The sequence below is a fragment of the Copidosoma floridanum genome, unplaced genomic scaffold (assembly GCF_036245765.1).
Source record: "Copidosoma floridanum isolate Cflo_tuat_1 unplaced genomic scaffold, Cflo_Japanese_pri ptg000019l, whole genome shotgun sequence".
Taxonomy (NCBI): Eukaryota; Metazoa; Arthropoda; class Insecta; order Hymenoptera; family Encyrtidae; genus Copidosoma; species Copidosoma floridanum.
This window is the reverse complement of record NW_028321896.1, coordinates 20865524-20888071: the sequence shown is the minus strand read 5'-3', so window position 1 is coordinate 20888071 and position 22548 is coordinate 20865524. Positions and strand designations below refer to the sequence as shown.

Genomic DNA, 22548 nt, shown 5'->3' with positions numbered 1-22548 from the left:
CGAGCCGCGAGCAGCCCCACGGTAAACAGCTCCAGCTCTCGCGTTTGATTATCATTTTTTGTGCGCGTTGCGAGTAAGTACACGTTGATGCATGGACCATTATTAGTATTACTGACAGCTGCAAGGTAGCAATAAAATGCTGTAGTAATAAGCACACGGTTACCCAAACAACAACAACAACTGTAAGGTCTAACCGATGCGCGCCGCAGCTCTCGATGCATTTCGGAGCATCACCTGCAATTGCTGGCAGAGGTTGAATGAGCCGCGAAATGTGGGCGAATTTGCAGGGTGCATGCAGCATCAATCGTCACTGGTCTCCAGGCGATCCTCAGCGCTTACGTTGCTGTCATCGGCAACCTCAGTAGTGACAGTAGTACAACGACATACAAAGACAATCATCATCGAGGAGAGCGCTGCACCATCACCAGCTCGCCCGTTATATGTATCGGGCAGCGATGCATTAGCGCGATAACAACAACTGATGTAGGTGACTGTACGTTATACGGTATTCGGTCGCCTCGTTGGCGTGCAAGTTTGAGTAGGTACTTGAGTACTTACTTACCCAAGTGTTTGTGCTAAGGGGTATTTAAATTATATATACATACTTACCTACATTACAAGAGGAAGCGAAGCGCCGAGCGCGTGACGGCGTGATATCCTGCAGCCTTGTATATAGGCAAAGGTAGTGCGCGGTCACAGTGCGCGCGTTTCGTTCGCCGGTGTGCAACAACTCCGTATTTTACGGGCATTTGCAGGGACGAGGGAGCCCGATCCACAGGTATACATAATAAGTACATATACATTGGTAACTGAATTGACCGTAAATACAAGTATTTTGTTATAAAGTGCGGCATTGAAAATTTCATGCGCTCTTTCTCTGTCTGGTTGACTGTACCCTGTACAATATATTATATTATAAGCACCTTACCTTGCCCCTACTTATACTTATTTTATTTAAGCATAGGTATACATTAATATATATTACACGATATGCTCAAATTTCACGTGCCTACAGTAACCCATATGTCCCGCGTACACCTATAAAGCTCTCGTATGCACAAAGGGGATAACGATTACGCGTATAGGTAACACCCAAGTAAACGTATACCTACCTATACTTACGGTGTTATGGTGTACACCTGCAAACTGCGTGCGACCGAACTAACGAAACGACAGAGTGTCCGTTATCGCGATCGAACGCGACACCCGAGAGAAAGAAAGAAAGAAGGAAGGAGCCCCCCCCACGACAAAGTGTAGCCGTGCAGATGTCGTTATTACACTTTGCCGATTTTAGGCCTCAAAGATCGGCACTACACTAAACAAAAGAAATCCCGTGCCCATAAATATTCGTTTCGCCACGTATATACATGTACAGTTTGTTCGCATAGTGAAAAGAAGCAAAATTAGCTTCTTTATAGGGGGGGATGGGGTCGAAAAGGTGTTGGTGGTCCAAAGTCGGAGCGCCGAACGGGTGCCCCCTGACAAAGAAAATCGGCGATCGGTCTCACGTGCGCGCGCCAAATATATGTATAGGTATAATATGTGGCCTGCAGCAGGCGGAGAAGGAGTCTCGATCTCTGTTGTTGCTCTTTGCCTCGCTAACAGTACTTGCTTGCTTTCCTCTCTCTCTCTCTCTCTCTGCAACGGAACATATATATATATATATATAATATACGGTCGGCAGTCCTCGTTCTCTCTGCCGCCTCCTCCTTCTTTCTCTTATGCTATATACTTATAATATGTTGTTGCTCCTGATGCAGTCGCGGTGCTCCGATCATCGAGGAAAGAACTCCATACCTACTAAGTACCTATATATACTTAACTATCTACCTCCTGCCTTTTATCTCGCTTCCTACATAATATAATGCAAGTATAGTATAAGTATAAGTGCAACGACTCACTCTCTTGTTGCGCTGCTATGGGAGCGCTCTTCTCCTTGGAGTCTTTCGGCGCGGCGGTGTCCTTATATTTAATTAACACGATACTCGCTTCCTTCCCGTTGTTTAAACAGCGACTATATTATTTACGGACGCTACCTCTTACACACCCACTTGTATAACTATAGGTATTCGTAATTATATCGGCTAAAATGGCCCAGTGGTTGGTGCCAACTGTATAGACATTTGCACGGAGGATATTACGAGTAGGCATATATAATATAGCACATGCACAGGATAATATACGTACAGGAGTGTATATATTATATACATGTATAAGGCTCCTTATTATTTTGCTGCATGCCCGAGGAGGAGGGGGCCTCCATCGCAGAGTCGTCTGGCCGGTCTCTCTTTCGCTTTCGCGTTTGCTTGTGTTCCCTTATATATTTATATATACATATAGGTACACGCTCACGAGTCCAACACTCTGCTCTCGTGAAACCGCAGAGAACCATGTAATATATATGTATATGTATATATTATACTGTACGTGCATGTATACCTATATACATATAAAACTCCTCTATACGCTCTCTCTCGCTATTTTTTTCCTCCTCCTCTGATAGCTGATGTTGCAGTTGCACTCTCACGTATGCATTATATACATAGGAAGGTAAGTAGACGAAGGTATACGCGGTCACACGGAGTAGGTATAGGTCCTCGGACCAGCCATTCGTCTCTCTCTCTCTCTCCTATATAGCTTCTTCCCTCTTATCCTTCCGTGATACATGTATAGGATGTGTAGGCATAGGTATCTCTACTTATTTATAAGTATACTCGATGGTAGATAATACTTGCAACCCGAATCGAACGATAACGTATGGAGAAAAGGGCATGGGAAATCGCTTGGTTTTGACAACAATCCCCGCGATAACGATATATACCTATGCTCCAGTAACCGCATCAGGAAAATTAAAAAGATCTCTTTATTTCTCGCCCTCTTCCTCCAGAGTTCCCCTTTTTCAATATAATATAATGTGTCTCCGGTTGTAGGTACTTACCTCGATGCATCCACGAAACCAGTACCAATTCATCGTCTCCCGCGCGGGAAAGCTAGCCAGTTTTTCCAGTGTATACCCATGTACTCTTTAAATCGAGCTTTTCCCACTTGGCACATGTTGTACACAACGTAAGTATATAGCTGCAATCAACGTTGTCTCTTCATGTATACCTATATGTACATATACATACTGTATACATCAGCTGGTTGTAAGTTCAATAACAACAACATTATTTACGCGTACCTACATCGGCATGGTTTTTGAACATTTTTTTTTCCCCCCAACATTCGGCTTACGCTCGATAAACAACTTTTATACGGCAAGATTTTACAGACTGTAATACTTAATATAAGTACTTACTTGCTTGCTTGCTTCGCATTTGTTTTGTCTCGCCGGCGTTAATTTCAATACTTTGTACCTGTGGGCATTCATACCGATCTTACACGTGTCGCATTTCTTTTCCAGTCCAAGTTATTTAAATATGTACCAGATCGATGCCGCGCAAAGAAGTTCAACGCGATGTACTTATTTTGTGCTCCTCTCTCCATGATGATCCTGCCTTTCAGAGCCCATCGCTCTATTCTATGTACCTACTCTCCCCCAACAACCATACCATGCGCCTATTAGTAATTTTATCCTATACATATGTATACCCAACAAATATATTATTATGATGATGGTAATGACACATGGTTACGGAGGCGCACGTGTTTGCCCCCATATAGTCCCTATATACATTATATCGGCATAATTGTAACGGGACTTGTGTGTGTTATACGTTTCAACGCTCAGTTGGACGCTCCGAGCTATACAAAATATGCATGTGCGTATAATATAATGCACATTGTTGTGGGGATGCATGTGTAACATGTGATGAATGTAGGCCGGGAAATCATTCGCCCCTTATTGTACCCTGTACCGATCAAAATACTTATATAGCTGCAGATCTGGTGTTTGTTGTCCACCAGTGCAGCGAAACAAAGCGTGTTGGCATTATGTACCTATACTTATATAGGTACGTGCAGAGCGAGAGGTGTACTATACGAACAAAAAAAAATTACGACGTTTTGCTCAAAGATTTCAAGGTTTTACACAATTTTCGGGATTTTATCCAGTACTATCTCGAATGTTTTTTTTTTCCTCCAATGTGCCAAGATTCTCTTGCAAGTCTTATACGTCACTCTACGTTGCCGTGCGTGTAATAAATATGTCCTGTAATTATGCTTCGGTGATAAGTCCATCACTTGCGCCTTGTAATTATGCAAAAATACTTTTTTTTATCACTTCATCCTCTTGTCCGAAATGAAAAAAATTCCCTGTTGGAATACTGCAGTTTGTCAAGACGACATGCAAGTTTAAACAAAAAAATAAATAGATGTTCTAGAGCAATATTTCTTGGACAGAATTTCTCGAATGCCTCGAAATCAGAGACTATAAAAATTCAACGTCAGTCAGATCTGATGATGGAAAACGACTTATTGCATCTATGAACCGCTATACAAGTATCCAGAGTCCAAAATTGTCACATTCTCGTGTTAAATTTGAAATCAAATGAAAAAAAAAAATTCGCCAACTTTTCATCTTTCCCCTCGTAGGGGGTTAAAGAGAATTGCAAAAATCGGAATCCCCAGAAGGGAGTTGTTGAAGAAACAAAACAAAGCACATCAGCCAAACGATTGCGGGATGATTGGAAATTTTTTTTTTTCTTCCCCCACGCCAAATGTATTTCAAATCGCGGAAAATCGATCGATCGCGGCGACTCGAACGCTCGCCCGTATACAACGCTGGAGAGCCACGCGGTACCAATGCTCACGGTGTACCTATACATATATTATTTATTATAGTTATACCATATATATATATTAAAATTCCAAGAGCAGCTAGAGATAATATGTATACTTGTATATGCACCTATACGGTACGGAGAGGAAAGTGTATCGAGGTCTTCTGGTTTACGGAGGTAAAGAGAGGGACAAGTTGGGGAAAAACGTTAAGGAAAGGTGAACGTACTTGGCGACACAAGGCCTGTGCGGGGTACATATTATATATACCTATATGGTGTAGGTATACCTACGGGCGCGAGGAAAGTTGCCCAACGACGCGACTGTACGAGAAAATGTCGCTCTAACTGGTATCTCTTTCTTTCTCTTGTTTTTCTCTCCTCTCCTCCGCTCGAAACATATATACCCCCGCAGTCTACGTGTGCATCACTTGTGGATTTGCGGGCGGCGCTACCGATTTTTTTTCCCCCTTTTCACGCCGATCGACAAGTTTGACCATCCATCCTCCTCTCGCGACCGGAAAAACACACGCGTTTACGCACGAAAGTTCACTCGGACGTGCCTACAAACACATGGCGCCATCGGTACAACTTTTCCTTCCGATTGGCCGTGAGTATAGATCGCGAGACTATAGATCTCCAGCCTTGTTGTGCTAATTTTTTTTTTTTTTTACGCGCAAGTACATCAGACCGAGATGAGTATATTATACCCCCGGGCTCGGAGCGCGCGAAAAATCGAGCAGGCGGGATATGTATGTATATACCTATGGTGCTCCAAGTAACGGGTCCGAGTCTGCAGATGCTCCCGCTGTAGAGGATCGAGCGAGCCTATAATAATATACACTCTCCTTTCCCTCCGGTTCCACCTATCCTGTCGTGTGATTCCGATAAAAAAGCCCTTTTTTTTTGTATTTGGATTTGAGTGCCTGTTGTTTTTTTTTTTTTTTTTTTTTTTTCTCTTCGATTCATGAAATAAAATGAATTTCGGATAACACGTTGTTTCGGCTACGATGCTCGTACATGTACTTTTATTGATCATATACATCGTTGTGCCAAACTCAATTGAGGAACCAAACCCCCTACAAATGGTGTATAATTGCCGCACTTACCTGGCTTTTGCCCATATATTTATGTAGCTCGTTAATTACACGGGCATCGGTGCAAATGCTTCCGTGTACTTGCCAACTTGCGCGTTCTCCGATCATTAGAGCGGCTCCCGAAACTTGGGTAAACTACATGAAAATCGGCTTCTCCTCTAAACTTTGATTTGAAAACTCCAGCGCTGCGCGTATAGGTGTATAACAGATGCGAACTTGCAGCAACAAAAGCCGTTCTAACGAGTTCCGTAAATACATAGTACAATCTACCGTACGTATAAAAGATGCGGTGTGTTTTTCTCGTCTTCGCGATAACTCACGCCCCCGAGCGTAAGCCATGTACAATCTCTAATTCTCCGGGATGAAATCATAAACGCGCGTATGGTATATACCATTAAATTAATACAACACATGTTTGGTACACAGCAAATTTAATACGCGTGTCCTATGCACTCCATTGGACCAAAGTCGCGTGGTAAATAATTTTCAGCAGCTTTTAAACGCGCGCTCGAGTTTTGTTCTGGCATTTGTTTGTTCCACCCGATGTGTATACAGTTACATGCGGGCGCTCTCGCGTGTATACGCGAAGGTGTTGATACATACCATACAGTACAAGAGCCCTCTGGCTCTCAAGACCACCTAAGATTACAGGCGCACAACCTGGTGGGTACACCTATATATATATATATTATATACCTGTGGTGTTCCTCTCTCGCGAGAGATTACATTTCGTAAAGGAGACGCGTGTAACGTAAGATAATAGTCTCTCCTCTGTGAACGTTTTTTTTTTATTTTTTTTTTTTTCCCTCTCTAGTCATGAGTGAAAAAAGTTACCTTATACCACTATACGGTGTACTCCGATGCGTAAGCCGATATTTCGATTTATTATATTGAGCGCGGCTAAAAGAGCGTTTCTATCCTGACTGTCACTTTTTCATTGTTACCCGAGCTTTTTTTCTCATTTACCAATGTGATTGAAAAGTTTCTCTTAATTCGACTGTACTCTCACGCCCCATCTTCTCGACTGATCAAAGAGAAGCAAACAAAAAAAATTAACAATTTCGTTGCGATACAGAGATATTTAGTTGTAATTAAATTTTTTTTTTTTTTCATCTCTCAGTTTTAAGTATACCTCGTATGTAAGTGTAGTGTGGCTTTTTACATTTTCAAAATAAAACGGCGATCGGAGATCTAAACTTTTACTCAACGATATAAATCGAAACGACCGAATTGCAATAATTTTGCTAATAAAACATAAATTCTGTACAACTTGGCCTCCGGAAAATATTAGCGAGTACGAGCCCTAATATCATGCACAAACGCATTACTGCTGTCGACGGCGTACAATATGTACTTACCCTTGGCTAGTAGCGTAAGTAGTAATGGACCCTTCCCTGCAACGCATGCATGCACACCCTCTCCTCTTCCTTATCCCTGCAGCAGCCGTATAGGTATATTATACAGGTAGATTAGCCGCCAGCTGAGTATAATCCAACTCTTTATTGTCCCTCTCTCTCTCTCTGCTTTCCCCTAGCACAAGTACAATATAATATTTTGGCGAGCTCTCCTATGCCCATACATCACACCATTTGTATTTACATCCAATTGAATATTGTTATCATCATACTTGCTTCAAATGTATAGTGTGTACATAAATTTATTATCTATTTATTTATGTGTGTGTTTACAGGCATGTCCTCCATCGTCTTATATAGACCGACAGGCAAAGGAAAGCGTCAACTCACGCAGTTGATCGGCTGCGACCCGACCACTACCTCGTGGCCCATGTGTTAGGTGTATAGTATTATACACCTGGCTGTACCTACGTGCACTTGCAAGGAAATCATCATCGGCATCACAGTATACCACCGCGGCAGAACAAAGTTCATGGATAATAAGCATTGACTGCGACTTGGTATATAGAGTCCATCGCGTTGCCGTGGCAGACCCAAGGACGCAAACACTGCACGGCACAAAGTGTGTGTTTATGTGTGTACATCGTATTGTAGCTAGCTGTGCAGTCTATAAACATAAGAGCTAGTAAGTATATATAAGCACAGCTGCTGGTGAGGATACAATTAAGAGTTTGCGAGAGAGAGCCATCACCGGCAGCATGAAGACTCAGAGGGCCGTGAGGTGAGTTTTTCCTTATTGCGCCTCCTTTTTTTTTTTTTTTCTCTTTTTTTCTTTCTTTCTCTCGGTGTCGCTTTCGTTCGGGGCGTTATCGGTGGACCTCCACTGATCTCAAAGATATGCTTTATCACCTATAAACACCTAATACTTGCGCTTTCCCGTGGACAAATTTTATTTCGTTACGGTTAAATTGGTTTTCGACTCGATAACTAAACGCAAAACTAGGAATAACATACTTATTTACCCCATATTATGTTGTACAAAGTAGCAAAGAAATCACAACACAAAGGTACCTATACTTATCTCATCTCTTTTATTTTCATCATGATGTCCCTCTCTTGTACATATATTTATATACACGATAATAGCACAGAGTTTATTTCCAAACTGGTAGCTTTTGTGGACTATCATGTTTGGTTGCGCGTATCAGATGGCATGTCAATGTAAACACACTGTCAAACAAGCCTTTAGTGGATACACTCCATTTTTCACTAATTCATTGGTAGTATACCTATACCTACTTACTTGATAAAAAAAAAAAAATAAATAAAAAAAAAATACTACTTTTCTCCACTAGAGCGTTTTTACACTTTTCAATTAACGATCCATTGTTTTCGCTGCAATTATTCAATTAGCCCCGAAAAAATAATGCGAAAATACGAAGCTGTCTTTGTTTTTCGCGCGATTATTAAATTTCTGCCGAGTAATTAAGCGATCATTAATTCAATCGAATTATAGAGTTTTCCTGCGCGTATACATAAATATATATACCATATGGCGTATACAGATGCACGCACACGTTTTATATATGTATAAGCACGTATATACACTTTAATGAACGGCAGCTCGTGAAAGTAGAGCGGAGTATTTTAAATGATTAATAAGGCGGGCGATTTTAATTAATCTTCATTAGAGGAATAAAACTTGCTCGCGCGCGTGTGTATATAGGCAAAAAAAAAAAAAAAAAAAAAAATCCCACTAAATCACGTCACCCCACATACGTTGTACAGTTATATGTTTTCATGTACCCAGGAAATCCCAAACTTTGCACGAACAATCATATACCTTCGATGGAATTTAGGATGGAAATAAATAATAAATTAATCGTGTATAAAAGCCAAACTGGATTACAAAAAAAAATACAATAATGCCGTAACCCGATTTTACACTGTACACAATGCACATCGAGCGGATAAGCGTTTCATGCGTTTGCGCGCCAGATTTCTTTCTTGTGTTTCATTTTTTCATTCAAAGCCAAACGAGATTACTCCGAAATGCCGTGCAGACTGCACCAAAAGAACGCGTCGGCGGGCTCTCTTGTGAGTATATATATACGTGTATGAAAAAGATCGACCAACTTTCCACTCCGTCTCCGCGACGATTTTCATCCTCGGCTTTTTATCCATCTACCATCGGGGCATTCCATAGCTATATCTATATACATGTGTACATACAAACTCTTTCTCTGTTGAACAGCAGCGTAGATATATATACACATACATACATATAGAGTACTTGTATAGAGTGCATGCATTCACGCGCGCGTTTGAAAGCTTCGGCGTCGTGTGAGCAGCACGAAAAGCCCAGCCATCAGAGACCGGCGCTCCAAATATTATGGTACCCCCCCCACTCCCCGGGCCCCTCTTTCGTTTTCTTTGTTTTCCACCGCACACGGGAAATAATATATATGTATTGTTCATCCGTGTCGTAACCAGCCAACATCGCGTCCATTGTGTGGTTGTATCCAGTGTATAATTATAGGCAATACAGCGAGTAATCTCTTTTTTATCGGAGCACGTATACATATATAGGCTGCGTCGGGTAGAAGCGCCCCCTAATTAAACGAGGAGCAAGCTTATGATTAATACGAAACCCCATAAGAAGAAGCGCCATTGTCGACTCTTCGTTCGTATATATTATGTCCGTTTAAGTCGTTATTGTCAGTCAAATCACTCTTGCCATCATCCATCACCTGTTATATATATGTAGGTTTTTCCCCGTTTGAGAGCGCCGCTATGCGCTATGCGCGAAAAAAAAAAGTCGTTCGATTGATTGCGGTCTAACTTCAGCCGACGTTCGTCTCTCTCCCTCTTTTTCCTACAGGTGTATATTATGGATGCATATAGTACATGTACCTGCTTCTTTCACCTCTGCGTAACAGCTGATGGACCTCGGAAAAATATATGAGAAAACTCGAGAGCCCTGTACCCACTCTCTATATGATGGCTCTTGTACTCGCAACTGCATGCACGCAGATAGATGCAAAAAGGCTTTTCGCAACTTCAGAAGGAAAGTCGGACCAAGTTTCACGTTACCCTAGTGTGTGTGTACAGGGTATTTACCTATATATATATATGCTCGTAAAAAGCGGCTATTGGTACACGTATGTACATCGGATCCATCGCGTGTATGAAATTTCAGCTTATAGCTCGCTCTATTTTTTTTCCTTTCTTTTTCTTCAATTTCTCCAATTGGGTCATTGAGCAATCGATACGTCAAGTAGGTACTACTCATGAGAATGTTGAACATCTCCAACGAATCACCTGACACGTGCGGAGCTATGGATACACGCAGATTCCATTTTACTTTTTTAGCTGATCAATTATCGATTTCACGATTATGCTGATATTACTTGGACCCTGTAGGTGTATACGTGCAGAGACGAAACAATATTGTCTAATTCATTCAGCAAAGTGTCCTAGAACTTAAATTAATCGAAGAGACAAATGAGTCGGTGCGCGAGTGGCTTCTTTTGATTTGCTTAATGAATCGATTCAAACAATACAACGAAAGTACGAGTAAAGCAACGCGAGTCGCAAAAAACACTTAATAATTATATGTTACGAGCACAATTAATTTTCAACTTTAGCTGTACGCGCGAATGAATACATAAGTGTACGAGTGTAGGTGCAATAATCTTGCGAATAGCAAAAAAGTGGTAGGTAAGTACGGAGCCGCTGAATTTTCGAGCCTCGAACTTTTTCAATGAAATTCCGACTACGCGCAGTAGACCGCCCCACCCTCCTTCCGCGGCTAAAGTGGGAAAACAAAGAGTCGCTCTCACTCGCCGACGACCAAGTTTTTCCTTCGGTAATTAAATTTCGCAGCCTCGTTCCCGCATATCGATTCTCCCTTGCCCTACAAATAAAATGGCTGATGTCGAATCGCTAGTCACATTCATCCCTTGATCGACCATATGTGCAATTTTTTTTTTTTTTTTTTTTTTTCATGTCCACCTACAATTGTCTTTTTTTCGGACAGCTGAGCGCCGTTAAACTCAATATAACCACCAATGAATACGCAAGAGTTACGTGATGATCGATAAATACTCTCGTACGTAACGGAAAAAGTTTGATGGCGTGGTGATGATAAAAACATAAAAAGTGACGATAAATTTCACTCTCTCCAATCACCCCGGCACAAAAATTAATCCCCCTCGTCACCACCACCTACTGTACCGCGTGTGCGGAATACGAATGTGCAGGAAGAGAGAGAGGGAGATGCTTATATACGTGCAAATACATACATGTAGAAAAAAAGGTGTGCAACCGCATTCACTATTCTGCAACGTGCACCTATAGATACCTGCACATCCAGCCTTGACATACATCAGAGCGCCGCTGCACAAAAGCTTCACCCTGTGGAGCCTCGCTATAACCCTAACTTCTCTCTCCTCGAGTCCCCTTATTAGACGCTGTAACTTGCTGTTTCTGAATTTTCTCCGTTTGACCCGACATATGTGTTCAATATAATTCTCGTCATCCCTTATATAGGTACCGTTCCAAGACAAGTTTACCGGCCCAAGGCGCCCAAAATAACTTACAGGTGCATTTGCTTCCTTGTTGAAGATCAAAAAAACCTTTATGATATCCCACCGGTATACCTATACGTATTGATTTAACGTTAAATAGTCACGCGAGAGTGGGTAAAGTTTTTTTTTTTTGCTTCAAAGAGCGCGACCGTGCCCTACTCTCTTTATTTTCGTCAAATCCTTCTTAGCCAACCGTGAGCCACTTTTTTCCCCCCAACCAGTTAATCATACACCACGTGGTATCAATATTCCACTAACTTGAATTTGCACCGAAAATTCACCGCGACAATCACAATCGGATGAACAATCCTCGTTTTTCTTACTTTACTTTTACCGACACAACTTCCGTTTGACTTGCTCGCCTATTATATTTCAACTTTTGTAATGAAAAAAAGTTTGGCTCGAAGAAATTGATGCTCGAGCGAAAAAAAAAAAAAAAGTAAAACAAGGCAAGGTCCCCTCCGTGGTAAGAACAGAGGGTGGCACGTGCGGGTACAATACGCGAGCCACGGGGTATAGCCGCCACACGCGCTCTCTCGGCCAAACGACTTGCGGTCGGTCGCTGTATATATACGTATACATCACTGTCCTCTTCCGTTTCGATACCTTTTTTTTTCCCCTCTGTCCGGCGTTGTATACGCACGACATGTATCTGCTCCGGCATCGATCGCAAAATCAGCTAAACTGCTCTTGCACCGGGACTGGTGATGCTCAAAAAGAGGAGGAGGAAGCGGAGAACACCTACAAGAGGAAGGGGCTACTGCGCTTGCGGGTCTTCGCGTCTGCTGCCGATGCATAACACATACATTATTATATAGGTATAGCCGTCGCGCGGTGGCGGCATATCCGGCTGATGCTATATACATACGTATTTATCGCCGCGAAAGGAGAGTCGGAAGGAAGTGGCCGGCGCGTCACATCCTCGACCGCCTGCGGCTCCCTCGCCGTGAATAACTTATACACGCGAAGTCGTCTTTTTTTGTTTCCTTCTCCCTTTCCTTTCTCTATATCTCCGGAGAGAGAAAAAAAAGAGGAAGAATACACAGCCTCTTCTTCCCCCCCCCCCCCCACCGCGGCCCTTGGTTCTACACGTATAGGTGTATATAATATACGCGAGGGAAATTAGCAGCACTGCTCCGAATGTCCCCCGCGCGTCCTTGAATCGTGCACGCCGTGTAAGAGAAGAAGGTGAAACCACTACAACACCCCCCCCCCCTTTGACAATCGATTCCCAGCTTTTTCTTCGGAACACCTATATACGCATCACCGGTGGCACTTTTCTCTCTCCCACGAATCTCGCTTCAGCTGCTGCTGGTCGTTAAATTTTTAACTGGCGCGCACGGGTTTTTTTTTTTTTTAAATCTAATAAGTAAGTGCTTAAAGCGCTCGTAAAATGGTTTTTTTTTTTTTTCATGAAAAAGAGCCCACAGCCGCGTATGGGTATACAACGATAGGCGAGAGGGGAGACGGAAAAGAAAGTTCGATATCGCGGAGCGCGACGCTCGTAAATAATCTCGCCGCCGCCACCGGTGCCCTCGCTGTCGTCTTCGGGGAGTAAGCGTGTATATAATATATATGTATACTAGTGAGAGGAGGAGGCGTTCGAGGAAAGCGAAATTGCGTGTGATTTATTTATTTTTCTTTTTTTCTTTTCCGGCGATGTTTTTATTAAATTCCGGGGATAAGTTATAGGTGAGCGCTGTTATTGGAAGAAAGGATGCCGATGGTTTTCAACGATGCGCAACGACAACGGCAATTGTGACGATGATGATGCGTTGTCATTGTTGTTTTCGGAAAACTTTTCTTCTTCTTTTTTTTTTTTTTTTTTTCGCTTTAAACTGTTGCGATATTTTTACTGATCCGCACAGCGAGTGAATTTAATTAGTTACAAATATGCCTGAAGACATGAGAAAAACTCATGTGGTCCCCGCTAGTAACATGTAACGAACATTATTTTTATCCATAAAAGGTTAGCAATAAGCGTTTAACCTGTTTAATTCTCTAGCGCACCCGAGCTAAAACCCTATAACTCATTAATCTGGGACATAGACTAGTACGTTACTCACTCTGTTTTGGCTTTAAGTACTTAATCGTTAATACATATACATATAATATTAAAACGGGGAAAAAAGCCCTCCGATGCAAATGGAGAGTATTTAGGTACAATCTGGATAACAAAACGCGAAACGTATTTTTGTACGTGCAGAGCACAGTAGTACTATTTGCTCTGGTACATGCATTTTCCGAGCGTTATCTTTTTGCTCTCATTTTTTATCGGCTCCACAGGACAAAAGTTCATTTTACTAGCACAATATTGTACTGCACCATATAGATAACAAGAGGCTTCATTTGTGGAAAAATTGGAATTTTAATACACGACTTGAATTTTCTATGTTTTACTTATACCCATATCCAACGTTGAAAATGTTTGTACGAATTCCCCAAATCTGCAACAATGAATTCGTTATTGGAAATTAAGTGTTCTTCTAATTGTAATTGATATAAAACATCATTTTTTGCTAACACGCAGCAATTATTTTAATCCTCCGAGCAATGCTAAAACTTGCATATTCTAAATTCGGGAATACAAAACCGTAAGGGGTTTTTGGCTTAAAATGTAATTTGAGATTTAGTACACTATCAAAACTCTCTGCTACCAGCCCCATAAGTTGCTAATATGGAAACTGAAATGGATTGTTAATTCGTATTCCAAAGCGGAGGGTGTAAAAGTTAAACGACCCTTAAATTAATATTCTCAACTTCAAAATTGAGCTGTAAAGACTCGAATGAAAAAATTTTCAAAAATGAATCTCCCGACAGATGAAACGTAGATATGATTCGTTTTTTCTTCGCAGTCATTTAACAATCGAATCATTAAATTTTCTATTTTCAATCCAAGCTAATTAGAAGTTTGTGCGAGTTCTTCACTTTTGAATCGGTAGTCTCGCGGCGTTGAGTCGAAATAGCTGAAATAATTCATCGGCAATACCATAAGAACGAATTTTTTCGGTTCAACATCTCCAAAAAATGTTTGGCCTCGCAATCATAGCTGCATGACTTTCCATCACGGGCACGAGTGCGTCCACGTATTGTATATATATACATGCGAATAATAACCCGATGTGTAGGTATGGAAAAGTTGACAGGCACTTTACTTCAGGGTCTGATGAAAAATTTCTTGCTTTCTTTCTTTGGGTAACCATACGAGTTTATGCATCCGTCAGACGTCGAGTGTTATGGGCATGTGCCGTCGTAAAAGAAGGGCGGACTGTCTAATATATTCGCGCACGAGAGATAGGCATTGATGGCTTTTTGACGGGTACACCTTCGTAAAATTCCAAACGAGCGAGCAAAAATTTTTAGAGCAGAAATACGTTATATTTATGGGATGCTGAACAAGTAAGTGGATAGTTGTGGGAATTCCATAGATACGTATTGTTCGAGGAATAATAATAATGATGGAATACGCTTGTGTGGTACAGAGGGATTGAGAAGATTTTTTTTTACTTCTGTTTACGATAGTGCAAGTCGCATGGGCGAATATCACGTATTACGTTGTAACCAATATTTTGTTGGAAAAGAAAAAAATGGTGAGGCCAATATTCTTCTTGCTCGGCGACGCGCAAAGCTTCCATAATCCCCCTGGAGAATTTGTAACAACAAGCCATCGGATTCAATATAAAGTTTTACCGATTCGTTTCGCAAGGAATCGCTATAATCCCCTGGTGCTCGTACTTAGTGACTTTTAGAAAAAAATTTTTTTTTCCCTTATAGAGATGAAATGTAATATCAAATGAGGTGCTAAATTTCCATCAAATACCACGGCACTGTTGATCACCAAAAATATTATTATTATATTAGCGACGTTGAAATATTCGTGAATTTATTACAATTTTTACACCAATCGATACAATATTTCACGAGTAAACGTTTTTTTGCGCTCCAAATGCGAAATTAGATTATTTCAGGTCATAATAAATATGCATGATATGCATATAATATATATATGTACGAACGAATTTTAAGCTTTATGCATCTAGTTGAATTCTGGTTTCCCACGCTGAGCTGCGGCTCTCGTTTACACGAGTTACAAACTTTTCTCAATTAATTTGATCCAATAGAATTATAAATAAGTTAAATTATAAAAATTTTATAAAAAATCTTTCGTCGGGTATGTTTTGATTAATCTATAAAATGAGAATCATTCAAAAAAAAAAAAAAAAAAAATTAATTGACCGATAGAAGATTTTTCCTCCTGGCACCTTTATCCAGAAAAGCACCCGATATGAGAAAAAAAAAAATTCTTCATGATCCAAATTTTTTCCATCGAATAGTTATTTTGTCACGTATAATACGTGATCAACTCGAGTCGCTCTCATCATGTTAAACATTTAACCTTTTCATTTTATAACAAAGAATTGTATACTCCCGTGTACCGAGCACGCATATAAAAAGAGAAAAAAATCAGCACAAAGTAGGAAAAGAATCAAGCGATAACAACGTGTGCCCGATGGTCCCTCGTTTTATCTCTATCTTATGAAACTATCAAAAAGCAGCGCAAGCTCGAGATCGTCCTCGCACGCGCTCAACACGCGTATATATAAGTACGGGAAGTACCACACAGACGCGAGTCGGACCGATGGAAGCAGATGGTGGTTACCAAAAGGGAAAAGAGTGCGCGTGCAGTGTCTCCTTCCCGTCAAGGGCGTCAGACTCGGCGGCACCAACAACCACCAGCAAGCACTGCAAGCAGCCATATACGTATCCACACCACCCTCCGAACGCATCGCCGGATTCGCCGGTCACCCACCACCACCACCACCATATATACATACATACTATTGTACGTGCAGCATCAGCAGTAGCCGGGGATTGCTACTGGGTGGCTTCGCTGCACCGACAGCGCGGCATAATCGATATAGCTACTTTTCGTATACCAGAGTTCACGTTCATGCTTTGGCTCATCTTGTCGTGTGCATCGCAACAATTTCAATGCAACGCACATACTTACGATATATTTATATATAATACTACGATATCAATCATTTTTTTCGCGCCGATTATACTTCGCAATAATTGATACCTGCACCTCTACGTGTACGTATAAATAGAGTGCGAAAAAAAAAAAAAAAAAAAAATGATAGCATGCGTCTCTGCGCAATACTTTGCACTGTACCACTATACTGCTGCTGTTACACACATTTAAAGCCATATCCACATCTTACGTATCAACAGTACTATACTGGTATATATATTTTGTCGCTCCGAAGCGTATACATACATACATACATACATACATAAATCGACAATAGTCTGGAAGGGTTGCATTTTTTTTTTTTATTTTGCCGGGGGAAGGAAAAGTCGTTGCGGCGACGAAAGTTTCCTGCAGGAAGCGTAGCGGGAGAAAAATAAATGTCCGCAGAAAGTAAAAGAGAAAGATGTGACCTTAAACTTCCGACTGCGGTCGAGCAACGATTATACATATACATATATCCACACTATACATATGTATACGCTGCCCGCGGACAAGTTTTTAAGCTCTCGGAAAAATTTTCAATCGGATGCGGTGAGCGCGATACCTACTCGTATTTTGTGCACGATATGGAATGTAAATGTATAAATAGGGCAAACTACGAGGCGAGTCTTTTTTTTTTTTTTTTCTATGGTTTCGAAAAAGATAAATAAAAAGATGAAGGAGAAACTGCGACTAGCGAGACTTGAAATATTAACAAAAGGATTTGCAACCGGTAACGATTACTGCACCATTATGTATATGACCGAGTTTACTCGCGTCCACCCCAACATTGTCAAATTAATAATCCGCGCGATGATAACATGTATACCAGCCGCTCGCATTGGTAAGATATAGGTGCATCGTTTCCGCAAATTATTCAAAGCCTCGTACCCACATTTCTCTCTCTCTCTGCAGCTCGACTTTCTCCCCGTAAAAGCTGGCCCCCACATGTACACCCGCGATGACGTCAACGACTACCAAAAACAAAGAGAGGGACCCTGGCGCAACACTACACTCGCTCGGGGGTGCTTAATTAGCCTTTTTGGCTGCCGTGCATATCCTGCTGGAATAAATTAGCGCACACGTTTCCATCCATTCCTCTCTTATTTGGCCGTGGCGCAACGGAGAACGACTTCTTTGTGGACCCTCTTGTTCCGCGGCGAAACCTTTTGCGCTCTCATTTTCTCGAGAATCAAGTTTATTGCGCCTATATATATATACACAAGTAAGACTACTCGAGCGCGGGAAAGAGGAAACTCTTTATTGCGGTGGTGATTTGCTGCTGCGCTGATATACCATATAAGCCATTGTGTGGACGTGTACGTGTACGCACAGTGTCTCCGTGTGTCGAATCGCGGGAGGAGGAAGAAGGAGGCAACTTTTCCTTATTTATCGCGCCCAGCCCTTCTATATATATATATATATTTCACGCGCGCCGTAACCAAGCCGATATCCGTTCTCTCTCTCCCTATATATACCTAATAATGTAAGGTCGCCTGTTGATCCTGCGCGCACACACCCCACAACTATACATTACACCCGCTGTACCTATTATAACGCTTATTAACAAGCGCACACCTACACACGCGTCTGGTTTAATATATATATATACGTCTCTCGGGTATTACATATTGCACGCGCGTATATTGTAATTTATTTTTATCGCCGCCATGGAATTATTATTTTACTTCTTACTCGTATATACGCACCGCGCGATCTGTGTATATATATAACCGGTTATTGTTATGGCCCGATCGTACGATGTACATGATGAACGTCACGGAGGTGGGAAGAAATAAAATACGAAGATGTGGCCGATTATCATTTTACGAAAATTACTCAATAGGCTCGTTTCGGCCTGCATGTATGGATAATACACTTTGTTGGGCTTCTGTATAGGTATACGAAATACGTATAAAAATACACTTTCAGTGCAAGGTACACCTCTGCTGTGATGTTGCTTCGTGACGCCTAATTTATGATAATCCTCGCCCTCTTTCTCTCCTCCGTGGGAAAATAAGTATGCATCGGTAAAACGATCTGCGATATTTATACTTTATACATAATTGTACGGGACGCACTAAATGATTATTTCTGCCATTGTTAACTGCTCATTACAACTGGGATATACATTTAATGAGTAATAAAAGTTATCGAAGAAATCAAATTTAAAAATTTAATAAATTGAGGAATCATCGAAAAAAGCTTTTCATGAAATACCGATGTTAGTCTTGAACCAATGGCAAACAAAAATTTTGCAAATCATAAAATTTATTTCACGTCATGGCATATATATTATCAAAAAACCCACGTGGGTTTGGTGCTTCGTGAAACACATCGAAATACATCGGTACCCGTAAGTGTTAAATATAGTAATTTATCGAAAGCCCTACACGTGACATAATGTATATACCAATCTTTTACAACCACATATAAATCTGTCGATGATTGAAAAATTTCATCAGCCATGTGGAACGATTAATCACGGGTGAAATAATCGGAGCAGCACGCGCCTGGTAAGATGAAAAAAAATCAAAGGCCCATTATTTCTCCCAATCGAGCGACGCGCGTTGAAAAGAAGTGTAATTATTATTTCATTTCACGCGCGACGTACGTAGGTATACCGATAGAGACCCGTACTCTAGTGATTCAAGGTATACCGATACAAATGAAAAAAACAAAGGAGAAAATTATCAGGAGTGAGCCGTAGATGAGATTGTACGGACGGAATATATCGGCTAATGAATTTTTATGTAACGCACCGCGCCAGCACCAACAAGTAAACCTCTACAATAAAAATTACCGGTACGGACACGAAACTACACTTGCGATTGAGTTTTCCATTGCTGTAACACACAAACACTATTAATAACGATACCGATGATGATGATGATTATTATAGTGATGAGTATATATAATATACGATGGTATCAAAAAATACATCGATCGCCCCCTGCAAACTCGCAATACCCCTACATCCTACTGTGAAACTTGAGTATAGGTACACCCGTAGTATATTGGTAGTACCGTATATTATACCTATTAGACGCACAAAAGAGAGAGATACATTTTTATATAGGTACCCGTATACGTAATAACTTTCAATTCGACTTTTACCGCATACATACAGCACACAACATAGCAGCATCAGCGCACATTGTAAGGTACATAATATTATATGTACATGTATACGCATTACGTGTTATAGGACAGATCCAAATAAATAAGTATATATACCTACCCAACTGTTGTATGTCCTGTACGGAAGGTATTATTACGTTAATTCCGAAAGCGTCGGTTCTTCTCGCACATCCATGGGTACACCAATACACCTATATTATGTATTACTGTTGCAGAGGAGGAGAAAAAAAAAGAAAACACGTGTGGGGCACGACATTGAAACTGCTCCAGATTCGGGCTGTGTAAGTATATATATATAGGTGCTACACGCGAGGAGGCCATCAGCCGCGATAGATCAAACTCCCCGGGGCGCGACCATATCCTATACTACTCCATTATTCTTATCCCCCGAAAATCAGAAGCTAAACAATTTTTGTACTCCCCCATGCTGGTATTTCTGTAGGTACTTATATTATATAAGGATTATTGGGGCATCTCCGGTAGAGCTGGGCTAACGGTCCAGAGGCTCACCTTTTCTCACAATTTATCCTCTCGCCTCTGTCAGCGAGTCGGTCGAACTGCAGTGGTGTGCAGCTAAATACTTACGTATACAATGTGTACATATGCCACACGAGTGTGTTGCCTGCACAGCAGCCGACTTTCACTTTCCTTTCCTTCTCTCTTCGGGACAAGTATACTGCAGGAGGTAAGTCGTAAAAGGTATACCTACACATGTATTATACACACTTATACCACTGCATCGGCGCGCGGGTGGAGGTCAGAGGATTTCCTCGGTGGTTTTTTTTTTCTCTCCATTCTCACTACAATTGTCACGATAAGGGATATCTGTTGGTTATATATACCCGTGCGGAATGGTATGGTGCTATTTTTTTCTCCCTTAGATAAATACTACAGTTTTTGGATATAAAACGAATCATATACTTATGTCTACGATTGCTTGTTCTTTCCTTAAAAGTTCATAAGTAAGTATGTCAGGAGCATGAAAACCAATGTATTATTTACATCGAGCGTAATATATATTGAAGAGCTAGAGATTATTGTAAGTTTCTGCAAAACTTGACTCGACCTCGGAGGGACGTAAAATTTTTAATTTTAGACGCATTTGCATGAACTTTATCCGCTGTTCTTCAACTTTATTGTGGAGAAAATCAAGCGATTATTTTTACTTACAAAGAGCTGCATTTTTCAACAACATAATATTATTTATATACCCAACATTTATATTGCTGTAACAAGCAAAAATATCATTATATCAGCAGTGTTTTAATAAGATCCGCGACAATGATCCATTCAAGAATACACGTATGGATATCAATGGATTTGTTTGTTGGAATAGCTGATTTCATATCAAGTTTCAAGCCGTGCCAATTTATCAGTGGTGGGTGGTAAATTTTATCCCCTCGACGAATCTCTCGATTTTAAACCATCAGTATTTATGAAAGATATGGCATACATCCTAATCGAAAGTTAAACTTTTTGAGATAGTTTATATAGGTCCATATGAACACAACATACACCGGGCCTTTGGGTTGTCTAGCTATGGAGCAATGTCGCTCAACACGAACCACTAATAAGGTCTATTTTTATTTATCACGACAATTGCGTGTATCCCTATACATACGCATTTCAACAAGTACATACGTATGAATGGGCATGAAAAAGAAAGAGAAGGTGCGAGGAAAAAAAAACCATCAGCGCATAAACCAAGTCGCGAAATCCTCCCCCTTCCTCGGCGCGCCACTCAGGCGAGGTGGTATCCTTACAAATGTATACGAATATAGATAGGTATGGGTATACCTACTTTTATGCACGAGAAAAACAGTAACATTTTTTACGTACACGTGGTATGGTGAATAAGTGGATATGTATATATATGCATATTCTCCCTCTCATAATATACAAGTTTATGTACCGATAAACACGTCGATGGTTCGCCAAGGCTCTTACAAAGCTTCTCGGCTCAATAAATACTTAAATTAGGTATACCTCTTTCTCTCTGATCTACCTACATTCTATGTAACTCTCTTTCCCTACTCTCACTTTTAATCGATCTTTTTTTTTTTTTTTTACCATTCCGATGTTGGTTCGCTGTACCACTAAGTGCTTGCACTAAAAAAAAAAAAAAAAAACTTTGTGAAAACACATAGCCTCCACAGCGACATTGCCGACTCCCTCCTCTTCCTCCGTGATCTCTCCTCTCCTTTGATCGGTCCACGAAACATATGTAATAAGTAGTCGTATTGCCAACAAGTTATCGTACATTCATCAACACGTGGTGCAAGCACTGGAGGCAACACTAACCGGCAGTTATGTATAGTGGAAAGTCGATCAATGGATTAACTAAGCTGCAATTGTTTTCATTTATAACTTTTGGTGTCCCTTAATTTTTGCGCCCCCGGCGGATTGATATAGCAGCTTGCACTGATTGCAGTGCCGATGGGTATAAAGCCAAGCAAATATTGTACGAATACATATACATCACCCATTTGTCCACGGCTCGGAAGTGGCATGTACACGTACACGTAGGTATATTATTGCAGCGTATAGATAGGGCAGATTGATCGAGTGATTGCTCCGAGGGTCTGTTTGTTTTGCGAAGCTGCTGGTGTAGGTGTGTGTATAGTAGTTGAGAGT

The 22548-nt window shown here is 41.0% G+C and overlaps 1 protein-coding gene across 2 annotated transcripts in view; it reads left to right on the top strand.

The window, feature by feature from the left end:
- Positions 1 to 633: 633 nt before the first annotated feature.
- LOC106641023 (uncharacterized) overlaps positions 634 to 22548 on the top strand; it is a 44289-nt gene continuing 22374 nt past the window's right edge. For both annotated transcript variants that reach the window (XM_089593198.1, XM_089593197.1), the window contains exons 1-2: positions 634 to 778; positions 7506 to 7951. In XM_089593198.1, coding sequence (XP_089449324.1) covers positions 7929 to 7951 — 23 coding nt within the window. In that variant the 5' untranslated portion in view covers positions 634 to 778; positions 7506 to 7928. The remainder of the gene's footprint in view (positions 779 to 7505; positions 7952 to 22548) is intronic.